Source organism: Eulemur rufifrons, chromosome 28 (assembly GCF_041146395.1).
Source record: "Eulemur rufifrons isolate Redbay chromosome 28, OSU_ERuf_1, whole genome shotgun sequence".
In the NCBI taxonomy this organism is placed as follows: Eukaryota; Metazoa; Chordata; class Mammalia; order Primates; family Lemuridae; genus Eulemur; species Eulemur rufifrons.
Genome location: NC_091010.1, coordinates 42189075 through 42203419, shown reverse-complemented (window position 1 = coordinate 42203419; position 14345 = coordinate 42189075). Strand labels below are relative to the sequence as shown.

The 14345-nt window shown below is 37.7% G+C and overlaps 1 protein-coding gene across 1 annotated transcript in view; it reads left to right on the top strand.

Moving 5' to 3' along the window:
• Window positions 1-4008: 4008 nt before the first annotated feature.
• Window positions 4009-14345, top strand: part of LOC138376265 (protein FRA10AC1) — a 36255-nt gene continuing 25918 nt past the window's right edge. The window contains exons 1-6 of the mRNA XM_069460409.1: window positions 4009-4049; window positions 4263-4332; window positions 6083-6159; window positions 7819-7914; window positions 8045-8090; window positions 13158-13234. Coding sequence (XP_069316510.1) covers window positions 6083-6159; window positions 7819-7914; window positions 8045-8090; window positions 13158-13234 — 296 coding nt within the window. The 5' untranslated portion in view covers window positions 4009-4049; window positions 4263-4332. The remainder of the gene's footprint in view (window positions 4050-4262; window positions 4333-6082; window positions 6160-7818; window positions 7915-8044; window positions 8091-13157; window positions 13235-14345) is intronic.

Below are 14345 nucleotides of genomic sequence, written 5' to 3'. Positions count from 1 at the left end.
TGTCCATACCACCACCCTATTCTTTACAACAATTCCCTAGCTCTAGTCCAAACTCTGCAGCTGTAGCATTCAAGAGCACTCCAAATCTGGCTCTAATCTCCCCTTATGATCTTTCCTTCACTGATCCTTTTCAAAAATTCTGCTCCAGCTAAATGATCCACTCACATTTCCCTAAATAGCCCAGGGATGTTTCTACCGCTTGTCTTTTACTGACTCCCTTGCCTTAACTGCCTCATCCTCCCGTCTCCTCTCTTCTTATTAAAGGTCTGCATTTAAATGATAGTTTAAGTCTCACTTCCTCTACAAAGCTTTTCCCTCCTCTTACTTATCCCTCTGTCTCATGTCTCATGTCACTGACATGCCCAGGTTCAAGGCAGGGACCATAGGCATCAGCTTACCATAGAGGAGTATCGGCCTCATATCATAAGAGTGTGTTTAATGGGATATATTGGTACATTTGTTATATAATGGTATATACCATTTGGCATGTAGTGGTATAATGGTGTAATATATGTTGATATTTTTTTGGAAAACGTAATCTTCTCAAATATATAAAGTATTAGCAGAATGTACATTCACAGTTTATCTTAGAAAAAATATCTGGTATTATAAACCCCATCATCACCCAATTCCCTCACCCTCACCACATACCTACAATTTTGTTACTTTGAGTTACACAGCATTGGTGCACATTTACATTTTTATATCCACTGAAATAATATATTTTACAAATTGGGAACCACAGACTCATGCCATTTACTAGACACTTGGCATATGATAGAATATATTGTCGTTCTATTCTATATAGTCTGTCTTTCTTACTAGTCAGCCTTCAGGGGTAAGGAATGGCTTTTATTTTTGGTTATTAAGTATGAAATGTCTAATTTCAAATCAAAAGTGTAGTTTATTATATCTCAAACAAGAAGCAGTACAATTAATCAAAGTATGCACCTAAACTATTGACAGTTTTGCCATCTTAACAGTAGCTTGTTTATGCCATCGGCAAAGAAGCCTGGAGAGTAAGTGGCGATGAAATTGTGAAAGGCATTCTCCATAGCTTGTTGAGAATTGAATATTTTGCCTTGGAAGATGTGGTCCAAAGCCTGGAAGAAGTAGTAGTCAGTTGGTGCAAGGTCTGGTCAATACAGTGGATGATAGAGGGTTTCCAAGGCCAACCTCTGTAGTTTGAGCAGCGTTGTTTGTATGACATGTGGTCAAGCATTCTCTTGCAAGAGGATTGGCCTGTCTCTATTGACCAATCTTGGCCACTTAATCACAAGAATCCTCATTATTTTGTCCAGCTGGTTGCAGTAGACATCCGCTGTAATGGGTTGACCAGGTTTTATGACACTGTAGTTGATAATACTGGCACTGGACCACCAAACAGACACCATTAGGTTTTTTTTTTTTTTTTTTTTTTTGATGAATATTTGGTTTTGGACTGTGTTTGGGCACTTCATCTTTATCCAACCATTGTGCCGAATGCTTGTGATTGTCAAAAAAATCCATTTTTCATCACATGTAACAATACAGTGTAGAAATGGTTTGCCTTTATGACAGCAAAGAAAGGCAAGTTTTGAGAAGATTTCTCTTCTGATGCTCATTTAATTCATCCAGAACCCATCTATCCAGCTTCTTTGCCATGCCGATTTGTTTTAAATGGTCCAATGTTGGTGGAAGGGTAACGTCAAACCTTGCTGCTAATTCATATGTAGGTTGAGATGGATTCGCTTCCACAACAGCTCTCAGCTCATCATTATTCACCTTGGTCTTAGGTTTCCCATGTGGCTCATTTTCAAGATTAAAATCACCAGAACAGAACTTCTCATACCATTGATGTACTGTGCATTCATTAGCCACATCCTTCCCAAACACTTCGGTGATATTTTGAGCTGTCTGTGCTGCATTGGTTCCAAGACAGAACTCATTTTGAAAATAACATGAATTTTTGACTTATCTATGGTTTCACAAAAATTGCTCTTAAAAAGATGTGAAAGACAATCACAAGCCAAAAACATGTGTTTGAAAGACTGAGGATGTACGTTCACAATAAAAATAAAACAAGAAGTGTCAATGTGAAATGTCAAATATAGCAACTGTCAAACTTAATACTTAAGGAAATCAGAAATTTCATACTTAATAATGTATTAATAATACATATCTGTAACCCTGATGACTAGGACAGTGCCCTGCCCAGTGCAGGCACTTAATAAATATGTGTGGTTTTTATTGTTGTTGAGCCGTAATTGCTAAATTGAGATTGCCTGATCAGGTAGGTTTTCTATCCTGTATTAAATTGTTTTTAGTTCATATAATGTGGTCCATTCCTAATATATATTTTATATTTACTCTTTTTCAATAACTACTGTCTCAAAGTGAAAAATGGAAATCTTTGACTGAATGGATTGGTAGCAACAGATCTGAAATTCTTAGAAATGTTGGAAACAGAAGCTACTTCCCACACAACCCATGAGGGGAGATAGGAGAGAAAGAGAGGAAGGAGAGAGAGAGAGAGAACTGAGTCTCATAGAGGGACAATTGCCACCCAGTTCTAGACCCCCACGAGGATTGTGGCTTTAGGTCCTGTGCCTCTCTTCCTCATGTATACAATGGAGCCAATAACACTGCAGCACCAAGAAAGTAAAATGAAGCAACAAACAAGAAGATACTAGGAACAGTAGAAAAATGCTAATAAATATCAAATATGGGTAGAAAGGAAACTGGATACAAAGTACAGGTGTGTTTGGTTTTATTAATAATAAATAAAAGAACAATATATACATTTCAGATATTTACCGAAAAAGGAACTGCTTGACAAAATAAATATAGTATAATGTTAAATTGTAAGGCTTCCTATTGCTTTAAATTTTTGGAGTAAATGTTTTTATTAAAATATAATCTGTACTTTGGAGTAACTGAATTTACAATAATTTAGCTTACCTTACAGCTTTTCAAGATAACATTCACTGTACTGGGTAAAGCAGGAGGTATCTAAAATTTACTGTTAGGGATAGAAGGGGCCTTGAACTGATAAAGATATTATTATGTATTGTGTAAGGCAAAAGATGTAAAATGAGTGTGCATTAAGCGCCAAGCTTTCTCTAAAAAGAACCTGCTGTAAAAGCCATAAGCGTGCCAGTTCAGTTCAACAAATATTTAATTAGCGCTTGTGATTTCCAAGGTACCGTGTTGGATCTGAGGAGGAAGCAAACATGAATAGCTGCTCATGCCAGAGACATGTAACTAGACTGGGAAGCAAATTGGGGCGTCATGATATAGAAAAGGCAAAACACAGGAAGAACCTGCTGGAGCTTAAAATAACTTAACTTTTCTTGCTTTTTTTTTTTTTTTTTTAAGATTCTATTTTGGATGTCTTTTCACGAGCGCTAGGTCGCTTGTCAGCAGAGAATCCGCGACCCTGTGAAATCTCTCCTCCCTATTCTTTTTTTCCTCAAAATTTCAATGAGCTCTTCTGCCATCAGACTGCTTTTGGAACGGTATCTATTGTGTGGGTGGTGAAAAGATGGAAAGTTATTTTTGTTCTAATTATGAGAACTGTTTTACTTGGCGGGGGGGGGGGGGGGGGTTGATCAGAGGCTGAGATGCTCCGCGAGGATGCTCCAAGGAGGCGTTACTAGGTTACTAGAGAGAGGACGGCAGGTGATAGGCGGTGGTTTTTCTAAAACAAAATATATTTGCAAAGTAGGGGCGTGGGCAGAGCAGTGATCAGTGCCACATGGTACTACATGCTGCATTCTCTAGAGGGGAAAGGAAAGAGGCCCAGGAAAAACTGGGGGTTATGACTTGGGGAAAGCAGGAAGCCTCTGCTTCCCTTTCCGGGCCGTTTCTCCCACCGCCCTTGTTTCCCGGAGCTGTTCTGACTGTAGCACAAGGTCCGCGCGCCCGGGGACGGTGGTATTTAAGTGTGACATGCATCCGAATCGGACCGGAAACAGTGCCCAGTCGGGACCCGTAGGAAGAGGCGTGGAACGGGCGGTAGTGGCGGCTGCGGCGGTGGCGAGGCTGCGCGGCCGGGGCGAACGGGGCAGGTCCTGCAACGGCTCGCTCAGGCCGTGGGTCGTCGCTGCAGTTACCTGGAAAGGAGGAAACGACGACTCGGGGGCGAACTTGGCAGAGCAGGGAGGAAGGGAAGGGATATGCGAGGAGGGCCGTGGGTATATTTGGCGTCGGGGAGAAGGACCTCAAAACTCGTTCCTAATATATTACTAGTTGGTTATAATTGTTTTCTTTTTGGATGACAGATCTTGGAAACACCCGGCGTGTCCCTTCTCGAGTTTCTCTCGGCTCTTGTCTGTTGATTCGTAGCTTGAAGTGAGTGAGAGCTTTTTAGTTCAACCACTCAGTTAACATAGGTGTGGGGTGAATGAAGCGGCCAGAGAAAAAAGAAATGGGAGAGTGAGTGGAAGGGCAGGAAGTGGTGTCGAGGGCTGAGGGAACAACATGATGCTGATGCTGATGCTGATGATGACAGTAAACATTCACAGGGTTGTACTGTACCAAACACTGTTGTAAAACCCTTTAGATGTGGTAACTCATTTAATCTCCATTTCTGTGAGGTCGGTAATCTTACTAGCTTCGTTTTCTCAGTAAGGAAACAGGCTCAGAGAGGTTAAGGAACAGTCCTAATGAAAGACAGATGAGAAGTGCAGAGCCAGGCTTTGAATTCTGGTAGGCTGATCCCAGTATGTATTCCTAAACTCCATATTATGATTGTCCCCCATCAAATGTGAAGAAATTGAGGACATAGGACAAGGAGTGAGAGGATGGTAAGGCTCAAACATTTGATAAGACAGCTAGAGTCGACCTTATAAAGGGCTTGGCTGGGCTCTTCCTCCCTACAGAATTCAGTGGGACAGGGAAGAGAGGTACACACCCATACATACACCTAAGTTTGAAAATGGAATTATAGAAAGATCACAGACTTTAAAGATTTGAAGAACATAAAGATTACTTTATGTAATCACCTTGTTTAGCTGATGTTTAAGGACATGAAGTGAATTAAAGGTAGCCAGTACTAGAAACATGTCTTCTATCTTAGATCCAATTCAATGAAGTTTAGGGAGTTATTTCCTCTTTTTCCTGCTGTGCTTGCTGTGGTGAATATTAAAGTTTTTTAAATTTGACATATCATTTGACGTGGACTGGTTCCTTCCAGCCATATGAATTGGTTATTTATGACATTGAAGAGTCAAATAATCCATCCATTCCCTCATTAATGTGTACCCTAAATACAATGTAATGCTGGAACCAGGAGCTTCTTCCAAAAAAACTGAGTGACAACTGAGGTCTTTCAGCATTTCTAAGAATTTCAATATAAAAATGAATTGAAACAAGATAAAGCTGACTAAGCCAAAGGACAAGATAGTTTATCTTGAAGAAACTTAAAAGAAAATGGAAATCTTTACGTATATTGAAAAAGATAACAGGAAAATTTTCATCAATTGGTAGTGTACTGTTCGCAAATACTGTAATTCTGATGGAATGTAGCTGATTGTATTCCAGAGAGGCAATTTGGAGTAGTTGAAATTGTGGATTGAAGAATCAAGTAGATAAGTCACTTACTTGCTTTGTAAAATTGATTGACTTAACTTTGTCCTTGATTTCTTCATCCCTAAATTGGAGATAGCCGTTTCTAACTTGCGGAATTAGAAGCATTGCTTGTAAAGTACTTAGCACAATGTCTGGAATAAAATTGGTGATAAATACACAGTAACTGTTACTACTCTGAATCAAATAGAAGTGAAGCCTTGGTCAACCTTGTATGCAGTCACTTTGCGGCTTCTAGCCCTGGTTTTCAGTAGAAAAATCAAAGAATAGTCTCCTTTGTTCTCCCAATGATAATTAAAGGTGAAAAATGTTGATGCATTTTCTGAAGTATAAGTCTGTTATTTCAAAGTGAATGAAAGTTTTAGATGGTTAGATAGCCCATGAACAGTGATCTGCTTACCATGGTCCTTTAAAACTATTGTGGGTGTTTAAGATAACTTAGTTTTGAACTATTGCATTTCCTGAACAATTGGCAACTTAGGTTCTGAATAGCTGACTTGATACTCCTGTACAGATGCACGGTCATGGAGGCTATGACTCTGATTTTAGTGATGATGAACACTGTGGAGAATCGAACAAAAAGAAAAGAAAGTAAGTAATTTTTTTATTGATCTGTGTTTCACATCCTTTTTAGATTGATATGAGGTACAAATAAGTAATACTGAAAGTTTTGAATTGTGTTTGAGTGTGAATATAACAGCTCTAGTAAATGAATTTTTGTTCATTAAACTGTAATGGATTGATTCAAAATTGGAGAAGGTTGTGGGAAAAGCAAGGAAATAATGTAGGGAATGAAAGGAAAGAAAGTACAGGTTTTAGATTTCTCTGTTGCATATATTTTTCATTCAACTGTCTAGGTCTGTTTACTTGCAAATGTCATAGCTCAGAAGGGGCTTGATTGGTGGGGTCTCTTGCTAGTACTTGCCTTCAAAGTGAGGTTAATGTGGAAGATGAGAATATAATGCAGCACAATTCTTATGGCTACATGAATGAACAGACTAAGTAGTCAAGGGAAGCAGCTCATGGAAAGTTTTGTTGAATTGTAAGGGGCAAGAATTATTAGCACATGAAGTCTGGACATTATAAGCAGGCTGCATCTTGGCAGAGTTACTGTGTTTGGGGGTATTGTTCTCAGCCTTCAGTGCTTAGCAACTCAATTTTGTACATTAACTCGGGTAGTTGACTGATTTATACTAAACAAACTTACATATCAAGCTGTTGCCTAATTTATGCTAACCAAATATATAGAAATGGGTTTATTATTTCACACTGAGAGAACTATATTAGGCATACTGAGTCTGAACATTTGTGTAAGATTCTCAGTCTTCATAGATAACCAAAAGGATAGGAATAATTAAATTACATTTTATGGTGCTTTACATTTTCTAGATATTTCATTCAAAAATAGTACTTTGTAAGAATAGAATTTGAGGCCGGGCGTGGTGGCTCACACCTGTAATCCTAGCACTCTGGGAGGCTGAGGTGGGTGGATCCTTTGAGCTCAGGAGTTCGAGACCAGCCTGAGCAAGAGCAAGACCCCATCTCTACTAAAAATAGAAAGAAATTATCTGGACAACTAAAAAATATATATAGAAAAAATTAGCCGGACATGGTGGCACATGCGTGTAGTCCCAGCTACTTGGGAGGCTGAAGCAGGAGGATTGCTTAAGCCCAGGAGTTTGAGGTTGCTGTGAGCTAAGCTGATGCCACAGCACTCTAGCCTGGGCAACAGAGTGAGACTCTGTCTCAAAAAAAAAAAAAAAAAAAGAATAGAATTTGAGAAAATCTAGTTGGATGCACGAGGGTTATATTTATATAACTAGAGCTGATTATCTATGGTCTGTGTTCTCTATAATCAGCCTTTCTTTGTCCATATTATTAATTACCAAAAGCTTCCTTATCCCTGTTTTACAAACAGGAAAATTAAGACACAGAGAGTTTAAATATTAATAACTTAATCTTATTAAGATTAAGGTAGTAAATGGCAGAATCAGAATTTGAACCAGGAACCTAGGTGGTCTAGAAGCCATGCTTTTGTTAGTTTTGTCTTCTCCATTTAATAGGTATTAAATAAAGTTAAAGTATTAATTAAGCTATGTAAGGGAATGTAAAATGCCTCATTAAGGATCAGTGAGTCTTTTTTAAGGCTTGTATTCTTTAAAATATGTTCCAATTATGAAAATACAAAGAATTAGAAAACAACCTTTGAGAAAAATTGACTTTTATATATTTTTGTTCTTAATATACCAGGACAGTTGAAGATGATTTACTGCTCAAAAAACCATTTCAGAAAGAAAAACATGGAAAGGTGGCCCATAAACAAGTTGCAGCAGAATTGCTGGATAGGTATGGTATTTCAATATAAATTACATTCTTTGGTTTAAGATGTTTTATATTGTAAACTTAGGGACTGGGGGATTTGATTATATTAAGTGGAATATAGACTTTTGAATTTGTTTAAAATTTTTTTTAACAGGGAAGAAGCAAGAAATAGAAGGTTTCATCTCATAGCTATGGATGCTGTATCCTTTTTGTATTTCTATAATTTTATAACTAGTAGAGTATTTTTAAATCTTTTATTTCATAAAACATTGTGAAGTCAAATAGGCCTTTTTATTTTTAAATATAAGTGTTTGTTTATATAGGATTTTACCATTTATACTTTTGGGTATAATTCTCTTTTACTAATATACAGGAAAGATTTAGAGATAAAAATAATAAAGCATATTACTAGCAGTCTGTATGTAGGTTTACAAAGTCCATGAACCTGCAAATATTTTTTACAATTTGTTTTTTTCAAGCTTTCAACACTCCTCTTTTCTTTTTTCTTTTTTTTCTTTTTTATTTATTTATTTATTTTGTTTATTTTTCAGCTCATTAAGGGGGTACAAAAGATCAGGCTATATACATTGCCCATGCCTCCCCATCCCCCCGAGTCTGAGCTTCAATTGTGTCCATTCCCTAGACAGTGCACATCACACTCATCATGTAGGTGTGCACCCCTCCCCTCCCCCCCACCCCATCCTCCCCAGTCAGAACTTCAAGCGTGTCCATTCCCCAGGCAGTGTGCATCGCACTCATCAAGTAGGTATACACCCATCCCTTCCCCCCAGCCCCAACCTCTGTCCGATACCCAATTGGTGTTAATCCCAAATGTGCACTCAGGGAAACCAGTTTGCTGGTGAGTACATGTGGTGCTTATTTTTCTATTCTTGGGATACTTCACTTAATAGAATGGGTTCCAGCTCTCTCCAGGAGAACCAAAGAGATGCCATATCGCCATTATTTCTAATAGCTGAGCAATATTCCATGGTATACATATACCACATTTTGCTAATCCATTCATGAATCGATGGGCATTTGGGTTGTTTCCACATCTTTGTGATTGTGAATTGTGCTGCTATAAACATTCGGGTGCAGGTGTCTTTTTTATAGAATGACTTGTTCTTCTGGGTAGATGCCCAATAATGGGATTGCTGGATCGAATGGTAGGTCTACTTGAATCTGTTTAAGGTATCTCCACATTGCTTTCCACAGGGGCTGCACTAGTTTACAGTCCCACCAGCAGTGTATGAGTGTACCTCTCTCTCCACACCCATGCCAACATGTATAGTTTTGGGACTTTTTGATAAAGGCCGTTCTCACTGGAGTTAAGTGATATCTCATTGTGGTTTTGATTTTCATTTCCCTGATGATTAGAGATGTTGAACACTTTTTCATATGTTTGTTAGCCATTTTTATATCTTCTTTTGAAAAATTTCTATTCATGTCCTTTGCCCACTTTTTGATAGGGTTGTTCGATTTTTTCTTACTGATTTTCCTGAGTTCTAAATAGATTCTTGTTATCAGTCCTTTATCTGATGTGTAGTATGCGAAAATTTTTTCCCATTCTGTAGGTTGTCTGTTTACTCTCGTGACTGTTTCTTTGGCTGTGCAGAAGCTTTTTAATTTGATCAGGTCCCATTTATTTATTTTTGTTGCTGCTGTGATTGCCTTAGGGGTCTTCTTCATAAATTCTTTGCCTAGGCCAATGTCTATAAGAGTCTTTCCTACGTTTTCTTCTAGAATTATAATAGTTTCTGACCTAAGGTTTAAGTCTGTTAACCACCGTGATTTGATTTTTGTGAGGGGTGAGAGCTGTGTGTCCTGTTTTAGTCTTCTACATGTGGATATCCAGTTTTCCCAGCACCATTTGTTAAATAAGGAATCTTTTCCCCAGAGTATGTTTTTGTCTGCTTTGTCAAAGATTAGATGGCTATATGAGGATGGTTTTATATTTGGATTTTCTGTTCTGTTCCACTGGTCTGTGTCCCTGCACTTGTGCCAGTACCAGGCTGTTTTAAGAACCACGGCCTTGTAGTAAAGTTTGAAGTCTGGCAAATTAATACCTCCCATTTTGTTTTTGTTGTTTAAGATCGCTTTTGCTAAACGGGGTCTTCTCTGGTTCCATATAAAGCGTAACATTATTTTTTCTATGTCTGTGAAAAAAGATGTTGGTAATTTAATAGGGATTGCATTGAATCTGTAGATAACTTTGGGCAGTATAGACATTTTAACAATGTTGATTCTACCCATCCATGAACATGGTATGGTTTTCCACCTATTTACGTGTTCTGTGATTTCCTTCCTCAGTGTTTCATAGTTCTCCCTATAGAGGTCCTTTACCTCCTTAGTTAAATATATTCCTAGGTATTTCATTTTCTTTGTTGCTATTTTGAAGGGTATTGAGTCCTTAATTTGGTTCTCCATTTGACTGTTATTGGCATATATGAATGCCTCTGATTTGTGTGTATTGATTTTGTATTCTGAGACTTTGCTGAATTCATTGATCAATTCCAGGAGTCTCTTGGTTGAAACCTTGGGGTTTTCTAGATATAACATCATATCATCAGCAAACAGTGAGAGTTTGATCTCTTCTGTCCCTATTTGGACTCCCTTGATTCTGCTCTCTTGCCTGATAGCTCTTGCAAGGACTTCCAATACTATGTTGAAAAGTAATGGGGACAGTGGGCAGCCTTGTCTGGTTCCAGTTCAAAGTGGGAATGCTTTCAGTTTTTCCCCATTCAGTATGATGTTGGCTGTGGGTTTGTCATACACTCCTCTTTTCTATATTTCACTTTAATCTCATTTTAATTTATTCTCTTCCTACCTGGTTCTTGGCTATTTAAGTTCTCTACAGAATTTTATTTGAAATTGTATCTGTCTGTGGACTGTCCCCAGGCCAGCTGTTGCTTTAATTTTCAGACATGACTTGAAGCTATACCCTGCTTCCATGTTTTAGCTATGTCTCAACTAAGTTTTTCAGTAAGACTATGGCTCATGACACTAACTGCTACACTGGCCATCCATATTACTGTTGGGAATATTGAAGAACAAAAGACAGGCCAAAGAAGGCCTGAAGTATTTCTGGGTATTTCTTGCTATGGTCAGGATTGAGAGAAGGAGACAATGTAATTTGATACACCCCCTAACTGTAGTCATGTGTTTCACGTTGTTATTTTTCTAATATTTTTCTTTAAGTTATGGAAGTACCATGTGTCACTAATTTATTACTTTTATCTTCTAACCCAATAGCTTAGCTTTCCTGTGAATCTCATCTGCCAGTTGTTCCTTTAGCATTTAAACATCTGCTCTGCCTTCTCTGATACCACTGCATTGGGGATACTGGAGCATCTAGTTGGTGACTCTCACTCTCATGAGAGTAAAAGTCTATGTACTCCTTTTCTGGTGTAGGTGGCAGTGGGGACACCGGTTTTTTTTTTTGTTTTTTTTTTGGAGTGTTTGGCTGGAGTAGTTGTTGTCTAAAAGTTATTGATCTTGCTAGGCTGACTCTTGGTCATTTGGTTAGAGAAAATAGGCTTTTATTGAGGCTTTTTTAGTCTGTGTCTGTTGGTGTTACCAGGTTGCCAGCTTCTTTATCTACAAATCTGGGATAAATGAGACAAAAAGAAAACCTGGGGTACTCATCACCATGTCATACCATAGGTCTTGAGGTCCCCACCTGGTGTGCCTTCTTCTCTCCACCTTTCAGAGTCATCTTATGTTTGTCATGTATATAATGTCCAAGGTTTTTAGTTGATGATAGTGTGAAAAATAGGAAGAAGTACCGCTTTGTCTGCTTCGTCTTCCTGGAAGCAAAAGTACTACCCACAATCTGTTCTTGTACATAAAATTATATTGGAATACAGCTGTGCTTGTTTGTTTATGTGTTGTCTATGGCTGCTTTCATGCTATCATGGCAGAGGTAAGCATTTGCAACAGAGACTTATGGTCTGCAACATCTAAAATATTTACCACCTGGCCCTTTATAGGAAAAGTTTGCTGACCCCAGCTCTAATAGGTTAAGTGACTTGCCATGGTCATGTGTCCAGTTAGTGATGGATCAAAAGCTAGAACCCAGATCTCCAGATGTCTGGCTTTTCTCTCTCTCTTTCTCCCCCACCCCAGAATGGTAGCTGCTTTGTTACCAGTTTGGAAGTGTCATATTCTCATTAAATACTCTATTAGAACACATCGTGACCAATCAAATCACTATATCTGTTTAATATAATAGGATGTTGTCACAGACAGTATTATAGAAGGTGAGGTCAGTTCTGTTATACAAATGTTTGGCTCTAGAGAGTACCATTGAGCTTTTTAAAACAAAAAGTACAATGCCATGTATCTTGTTAATACTGCATTGAAAATAAACATGGTTGTGAATTCTTTGAATATTAAAGTGTTAAAAAATTCTGATTTCTTTTTTTTTTTTTTTTTCTAATTGAGACAGAGTCTTACTCTGTTGCTCGAGCTAGAGTGCAGTGGCATTATAACTCACTGCAACCTCAAACTCCTGGGCTCAAGAGATCCTCCTGCCTCAGCCTCCCTAGTAACTGGGACTATAGGCACATGCCACTATTCCTGGCTAATTTTTCTATTTTTTTGTAGTTATGGTGTCTTGCTATGTTGCCCAGGCTCATCTCAAACTCCTGGCCTCAAGCGATCCTCTGGCCTTGGCCTCCCAAAGTGCTAGGATTACAAGCATGAGCCACCGTGCCCAGCCACATCTGACTTCTTATGTTTGCTTTTTTTTTGTTTAAAAAAAAGCCTAATGTTAGGGTATAATATTGTAAAATTTACATCTTCTATTTAGAGCCTTTACCATTACTGAAATAGCTAAATTACATTTTCTAATAATGAAAGGTAAATTCTACTCCTTAACTTTAATTTTAGAAACCATAATTTTTAAATTTTTCATATTTTGATGAGTGGTGGTATGAGGCTTTATGCCGTTCAACAGTAGAATAGAAAGCGCTCTTTCTTCCCAGATGGAGATATATTTTTGTCACAAGAGTAGTATATGCTTGAAACATATTCAAAACATTATGAACAGTATTCAGTAGAAAGTGAAAGCCCTTCTCTATTTTACAGTCTTCACTCTTAGCAGTTTAATATGAACCCTTCTAAAATTTGTGAATGTATAAGCATGTATACTTCATATTTGCATATTTTTAAAAAGCTAAATATACTTATGCTTTTCTTCACGCAGTAAGGTGTCATGACACAGAACAACTCCTAAGAGAATAAAATCCTTAATTTTTGTGTTTCAGTATCAAAGACATACAAAGTTTGTAAATGACTATATTTTATACTATGGTGGCAAAAAAGAAGATTTCAGGCGTTTGGGGTAAGTATAAAGTTTACATAGAGTTGGGGGTGGGGTGGATGACTTTAAAGACCCACAGCTACTTTGTCTTCTGATTCTGTCACTCTTCCCCTGCTTTCTGTTCCAGTTTCCTTTTTATATCATGAGGTAGAGACGCCATCCACAACTTTTAGCTAAGTAGCCCGTCATGAATCCCGTTTCTTTGGACAGGCCTCAGATGGCCTCCTCACCTGCTGAGTCAGGTACAACCCTGACATTAACAGGGTATGTGAGGAATACTCATGTGTCTTATTGGCAAGGATCTTTGAAATAAAGACATTTTTAGACCTTAATGTTTGGGATTGCTTTTTGAAAGGTAGGGCAAACAAGAAACCTAACTCTAGCATTACCTGCACTTGAAAGTCCTTCCTAATTTGATGCTCTTCTATCAGAGCCTCTCGGTTTTGTGTGAGTTTTTTTCCTCTGACTTAACAATTTTATGAGTTGGTAGGGCCCTGAAAAACTTTTGTACCATCTCATGTACCCTAAGTTTATCTCCCCTATCAATTTAGCTTGTATCCCCCAACAATCAATTTTTCCTCCTTCTAAACTGTTAGTATTTTATCTTGAAAGATCAAACCCTTCATCTCTCTTCCTCCCTTACTCAGTCTTCCTAGGAAACTATAGTAAAACAAGGTATGGAAAACGTCCATATTTTTTTGAACTAAATCTCAAGGGAGTGATGTTACTTACTTTGGGTTAGATTCTAAAACTTATTTTCATTCACTTTTCTTTATTCATTTAGTGTTTATTTAGGTTTCTCATCCTAGGTTTGGTAACGTAGCACTATTTTATAAATTGAAACCACCACTAGAGATAGATTCCTTATCCATTTAACTTGCTTCTATAGCAGCACTCTTTTTTCTTAATTTAATTTTTCTTCATTAACATAACTGTACATATACATAGGGGTATATATATTTTGTTACATATATGGTGATCAGATAAAGGTAATCAGTATATCCATCATCTCAAACATTTTTCATGTGATTGTGTTGGGAACATTCAATATCCTTCTAGTTATTCAAAATTATGTAATATTAATATATTATTGCTAACTGTAATCATCCTACAATGCCATGGAATTTTAGAA